Source organism: Rhinoderma darwinii, chromosome 10, assembly GCF_050947455.1.
Source record: "Rhinoderma darwinii isolate aRhiDar2 chromosome 10, aRhiDar2.hap1, whole genome shotgun sequence".
Lineage (NCBI taxonomy): Eukaryota > Metazoa > Chordata > Amphibia > Anura > Rhinodermatidae > Rhinoderma > Rhinoderma darwinii.
Window position 1 is genome coordinate 88,504,516 of NC_134696.1, and position 6,815 is coordinate 88,511,330.

General features: G+C 46.5%; 1 protein-coding gene across 2 annotated transcripts in view; it reads right to left on the reverse strand.

Annotated features, from left to right (window-relative positions):
• The window catches only part of TBC1D17 (TBC1 domain family member 17), a 48,534-nt gene extending 42,217 nt beyond the window's left edge, over positions 1–6,317 (reverse strand). Inside the window, exons 1-2 of one of the 2 annotated variants that reach the window (XM_075840201.1) lie at positions 6,213–6,317; positions 2,785–2,883 (exon numbers count right to left, since the gene is read on the reverse strand). In XM_075840201.1, the coding sequence (XP_075696316.1) occupies positions 2,785–2,883; positions 6,213–6,302 (189 nt within the window). In that variant the 5' untranslated portion in view covers positions 6,303–6,317. The other variant, XM_075840202.1, reaches the window with a different exon arrangement.
• Between the last annotated feature and the right edge of the window lie 498 nt (positions 6,318–6,815).

The following is a 6,815-nucleotide window of genomic DNA, read 5'->3' on the forward strand; positions in this document are numbered from 1 at the left end:
CGAAAATGTTTTACCGCAAACACTTTTTTTTTTTATTAATAAACTAATAATAATAAAAACGTATTCTTTGTAATCCTACAAGGCGGCTCTACAACGCCATCTTCTGATCTACTCAGTATACTAAAGCATTACTGCCTGTCGGTACTAATAGGCATCCAATTTTTGCCCAGCAATCGCGTTGCGGGCCGCTCATGAGCTGCCTTTTGTCAAACACCTTGGATGCCGTGCTGGCTATTGATTGCCGCATCTAAGGGGTTAAAATGCCAGCATGGGACGTTATCTCCAGTCCTGGCAGATATGGCTGGAGCAGAGCTGTGTAATACAGCCCGATCCTGCTGCTGATTTCGTGGGTACACTGACAGCAACCGCTCGATTACCATGACAAAAATATACATCACGCTTTAAGAACTAGCACGCGACAGTGACGTCCATTTTTATCATGGGTCGAGAAGTGGTTAAAGAGTAACTAAACTTTCATAAAACTTTTGACATGTCATAGTGACAGGTCAGAAGTTTTGATCAGTGGGGGTCCGAGTGCTGAAATCCCCACCGATCGCTAAAACGAAGCAGTAGAAGCGCCCAGGTGAGTGCCACTTTATCTCTCAATGGCTCTGTCTGATTGTCTTCGGAAAGCCGAGGGAGCGGCGTACGGACTCCTAGACTTTGTTGAGCCAGACTCCGCTCCAAGGAAAGCCAAGCAAAGCCGATCAGAAATTAAGCGGCACAGCGCTCATCTGAGCATTTCTGCAACTTCGTTTTAGCGATTGGTGGGAGTCTCAACGCTCCATGATATGTCAAAAGTTTTTGGAAAGTTTAGTTACACTTTAAATAAGTTTCAACGGGAACCAGAGATTGGTGCTCCTGAGCCAACAAACAGTGCAGAGACCTCTAATGGAGACCGCCGAACCGTAATAGAGTCAATAATAAACGTAATTCATTGACAGAAGAAAAAAAGTGTAAGCCTTTCAAAAAAATTATTTTTAGGATTCTAAAATTCTGGACCATGATGCTTTGTGACAGACCCGGCATGAAAACTTCTCAGTGGGTGTTCCTCCCCGCCAAGGAGAAATGCGTGTAGGAGAAGGACTCTTTGTCCTCAGAACATCTTTGTGGTTCAGACTGCGCGGCGCGATTTTTAGATGATGGATGGATGGATGGATGGTCACAGATTGACGGGGGATTTGGCGGTTAGTCTAGGGATACACAGCGACACGTGGCCTCATATAAATTGGAGTAAATGTTTCCCTATAGAAAAAAAGTTGCAAGTGACCTTGAGGACATCGCCTGGATATGAGCTGATAGCGGAAAACACTGGCAATCCACTAATATAAAAAAAAAGTGGCCGCTAACTATTCATTCCACTGTGGCAAATTCAGTCTCTCACTGAAGTCAATGAGCCGTCCATGTAATACACACCAGGTCTAACAAAGCAAGAGCCCCTCGTTGTAATTTCTCACCCCTCAGCTCTCCTGGCACTGCCAGTTTAGTAAATACTTGTATTCCTCATGAATAACAATTGTGGAGCATCATTTCTAAGAACTCTTCATTGTGCCATTCCTCTGTTATTCTCCCTGAAAATGTATGAGTAAATTGATAACTGGGTGTTACCATTCCTCCTGTCAAAGAAGTGTGTCGCTACATAGTCTGACACTGTCCAATCAGAGCTGACAGTGTCAGACTGTGTAGGGACACACCCTATTGAAAAGGTAACACCCAGTTGTTAATTTATTCATACATTTCCAGGAGGAATAACAGAGGAATGAGTTCTAGAAAAAGATGTTCCAGAATCGCGATTCATGAGGAATACAAGTATTTGCTAACATAGCCATACAAAGGGATCTTCCTTAGGGCCTGTTCCCATCAAGCTTTCTCCTTCCGTCAGAGGTATACGATGGGAGGAGCCCCAACATATACCGGAGGGTAGCGACATATCCCACTGTGTAGGCATACAGTGGGATAAGTCTACGGAACTCACTGGGTAGAGCCCTGCTGGAAGGGCTGCTCCCAAGGAAGCTCCTGACATCACTGTATATATATATATGGACGGTGATGTCAGGAGCTACAATGCTGGAGTTCCCGGCCAGAGTATCGCAAGCACTCTGGCCGGGGACTTCAGTCCTGGGGGAGTCCTTATGGTCACTGCCCATATATGGACAGTGATGTCTGAAGCTTTAATTTGTTGGAATCCCCGGCCGGAGCGTCGGCAACGCTCTGGCAGGGTATTCCACTTCTGGGGGGAGCCCCTGACGTCACTGTCCATATATCGAGTCCCTGGTCAGACCACTACTAATGCTCTGGCCGGGGACTCCGTAGTTAAAAGCCCCTGACATCACTGTCCATATATGGACAGGGTCTTCCTCAAGGCCGGAATACAGACACATGCATCACATATAGGCTCCCATGTTTTGTGGGATTCTTCAGGATGGAAAAGCGGCATTCCATACTCCGAAAAAAAGGTATACCGACGTATACCAGCTCAACGGAGGACAAAAGGACAGTCTCTTGGCCTCCGTCGTGCTACTGGCGCTTTATGGCGACGTTTAGCGTGTACGAAGGGAGCTTTCCCGACATACATGCTAAACATAGGGTAAAAGCGTTATGTGAACAGGCCCTTGGTCATCTCCCAATATCAGACTGTGATGTAATAAAGGAATTGTTCACAGACAGCAGAAATAAAACTCCATCTGCGCAATTATTATAATGCGTGAATCAGAATTGTAGTGAGTAAATCCAAGCAATGACATTAATGCAATGACCAAGCGGCTTACAATACCCATAATTTACCGTTTCTATAAGGCGGATAACCCCTGGAATCATGGAATCCTGATCATTCTGCCTTTTAGCGCTGGTATGTAAGAAGACTCCATGTTTTTCAAACACGACCTGAAAACAATCATACAATAAGAACACATTAGGACACACCTATGATGAGTAACTGCAGATTAGCTGCATTGTCTAATGGGAGCCTGATCCGGTCTCGTCACTGTGTCGGGTTGCTGTTCTATCCTCCATGCTTTATAGTGCAGCTCTGACTGTTCAGATTGCTTGCTGTGTATGTATCACATGCTCATCGAGTATCAGTGCATGGAGAGCAGATTTCCGTTAGATTAGAAAAATTATAAACAAAACCACCAGTAAAAAAAAAAAAACAGGACCATGTGACTACCACACATACTGGATACTGATGCGAGCCTTGAAGGGGTTAGACGCTGTTTACATGACATCAGAAGGATTTTCTGAAATCAGGCCGCAATATACCACACTGTATAGGTGTACAGTGTGATATGTCACCCATAGGGCCCCATTGTGGAAAAAGTGTATACCTTTGTATGGAATAGCGTAATCTAATCGTCTTGTCTACTACGTAATTTCATACCGCAAAAAAGCAAAGTACACTTTTGGCTTACAGTGGGTAACTGGGGGCCTATGGAAACATTCTGACGCAATGTGAACAGTGTCTATTCCCCACGATTGAAACGTATGGCATATTAATTTAATATAACAAATTTCTTTCAATGGACATCTGACTTGTGGGACCACCACCAATGCCAAGGACTGAGACCGCCACCAATGCCAAGGACTGAGACAGCCACCAATCCCCAGGACTGAGACAGCCACCAATCCCCAGGACTGAGACAGCCACCAATCCCCAGGACTGAGACAGCCAACAATCCCCAGGACTGAGAACGCCAACAATCCCCAGGACTGAGAACGCCAACAATCCCCAGGACTGAGAACGCCAACAATCCCCAGGACTGAGAACGCCAACAATCCCCAGGACTGAGAACGCCAACAATCCCCAGGACTGAGAACGCCAACAATCCCCAGGACTGAGAACGCCAACAATCCCCAGGACTGAGAACGCCAACAATCCCCAGGACTGAGAACGCCAACAATCCCCAGGACTGAGAACGCCAACAATCCCCAGGACTGAGAACGCCAACAATCCCCAGGACTGAGAACGCCAACAATCCCCAGGACTGAGAACGCCAACAATCCCCAGGACTGAGAACGCCAACAATCCCCAGGACTGAGAACGCCAACAATCCCCAGGACTGAGAACGCCAACAATCCCCAGGACTGAGAACGCCAACAATCCCCAGGACTGAGAACGCCAACAATCCCCAGGACTGAGAACGCCAACAATCCCCAGGACTGAGAACGCCAACAATCCCCAGGACTGAGAACGCCAACAATCCCCAGGACTGAGAACGCCAACAATCCCCAGGACTGAGAACGCCAACAATCCCCAGGACTGAGAACGCCAACAATCCCCAGGACTGAGAACGCCAACAATCCCCAGGACTGAGAACGCCAACAATCCCCAGGACTGAGAACGCCAACAATCCCCAGGACTGAGAACGCCAACAATCCCCAGGACTGAGAACGCCAACAATCCCCAGGACTGAGAACGCCAACAATCCCCAGGACTGAGAACGCCAACAATCCCCAGGACGGAGACCGCCAACAATCCCCAGGACGGAGACCGCCAACAATCCCCAGGACGGAGACCGCCAACAATCCCCAGGACGGAGACCGCCAACAATCCCCAGGACGGAGACCGCCAACAATCCCCAGGACGGAGACCGCCAACAATCCCCAGGACGGAGACCGCCAACAATCCCCAGGACGGAGACCGCCAACAATCCCAAGGACAGAGACCGCCAACAATCCCCAGGACGGAGACCGCCACCAAACCCAAGAGCTAGGGTGCGCACTGGCCGAATACGTTCAGCTGTCTCTGTGTGTTATATAAACTTTAATAGAAAGTATCCAACTGGCCTCTAGAAATAAGGAACCGTTTCTGGCGAACTTTGGGGTTCTCAGCAGTTAGATCTTTAGTGATCAGATGTTTATGACATATAAAATCCATACGCCATGAATATTATTTGTGCACAAGCCCCTTTAAAGAAAATCTGTCGCCTCTCCTGACTTGTCTGTTTTAGTAAATAACTCTATTCCCCATGAAATAACTATTCTGGAGCATCTTTTCTCAGATCTGCATTGTGCTGTTCCTCTGTTATTCCTCCTAGAAATTTGTAAATACATTGACAACTGGGTGTTACCAGTTGGGGGGGGGGGGGGGTGTCCCTACACAGACACACTGTCCAATCAGTGCTGACAGTTCAGACTATGTAGGAAACGCCTCTTTGACAAGGGGAATGGTAACACCCAGTTGACACTTTATTCCGAAATATTCAGGAGGAATAACACTTCTTTCTTCAGATACTTTATTAGAATTTGTGATTCCTCACCCTTACCAAGATCTCTGCTTGCTGTCAGTGCATGGAAACACCAAGGCTGCTTTACGAACACTGGCGTTTCATAGATTAAAGTTCAATAGATTAAGATGCAACAAATTTACAAAGTGGAGCACGCCTCTTAATAATTTTAACACATTTTGGGCTGTTTGTGCACCACAAAGTGAAATCTACGCCAGCTACGATGTCTTGTAGATTTCCACTATAATTTACGCCAATTTCTGGCGTAAATTATAGTGAATCCGTCAGGCTGCTAGTGAGCCTTTTTTTTTTAATAAACGTAAGAAAAACGCCATAAACTGGCGTACACCCGTCAAATTCCCCCCACTGTTTCCATTCAAAGACTGAAAACATGTTCTGATTATGTCCACCCGACACAGATACAGGGTTCTTTATATGAGAGAGAGAGAGCTCGGATACAACTGACAGCGGTGGACATGATCAGGGAAGGTTTTAAATAGTGTTCATTAGCTTCCAGCAAGCAGAGATCTTGAAAAAAATGGCGAACAATAGAAACACAAGCGTCTGACAGAGTGATCTCCAGCCTGTGGCTCTTCGGCTATTGCAAACTACAATTTTCATCATGACCTGCTGGGAGTTATAGTTCTGCAACAGGCGGAAAGCCACAGGTTGGGAGGACACGATCTTATAGAGCTGCTCGTACAACATGTAGATGATACAATGTAACACGTCACATCTCCACAGTCTATTCTGGCTGACGTCATTTGTTACTTTGTATCATTTACACCAAGGAGATCACGAGACTCCACATCACCTGATTAAAAACAGCAGCCAGCAATTTCCACACTCCGCAGTGCCATCTATTGGTCAATTCACGCCATCGCTACATCCACCAGAGAGAGGTAAATGACTGCCAGTCTAATACTGTGTGTCCCCCTCGTCCCCGAGCCCGGCCAGGTCTACGTACTCCGTCCCGAAATCCGAACTCACCCTGTAAGCATCAGACTCCATGACCAGCCACTCCAAAACTTCCGCGTTCAACACGTCACTTCCGGCCCTGTGACAGGTTACCTCCTCCATTCTAGACTGTTGCCATAGGGACGGCCCCGCCTCTTAGATGCTTCAGTGCGGTTCTTCATAAAAAAAACTGGCCTGTAAAACGATGTCATATGTTATATGTAATAACGCTGCTTGCAGAATATATGGCTATATAGATATATATATTCCCAATGTGATATTTATTTTAATAAAAAGATTCCTTTAAGTTTGCTGTTTTTAGTGACCCCTCCCCCCTTGTGTATTAGGGAATTATATTTACAGCATCACCCTAATATATGTGTTTATCTAGAGGGAATGATGCAGCTGTACATACATCTCCCTTTGATACATAATACATACCGGCAGCGCTGAGACGACGGGTAGGCAGAGGTAGGCGACCGCCTAGGACGCTACCTCTGCTCAAACTGGGGGGGGGCGCACAATTTTAATGAAAAAATATATTTTTCGGAATATACTGATGATGATGATTGCTGCTTGCTTCATTTATATCACATCAGGAGCGTTGTGCTGCTGACGGGCGTCGCTTAACCCCTT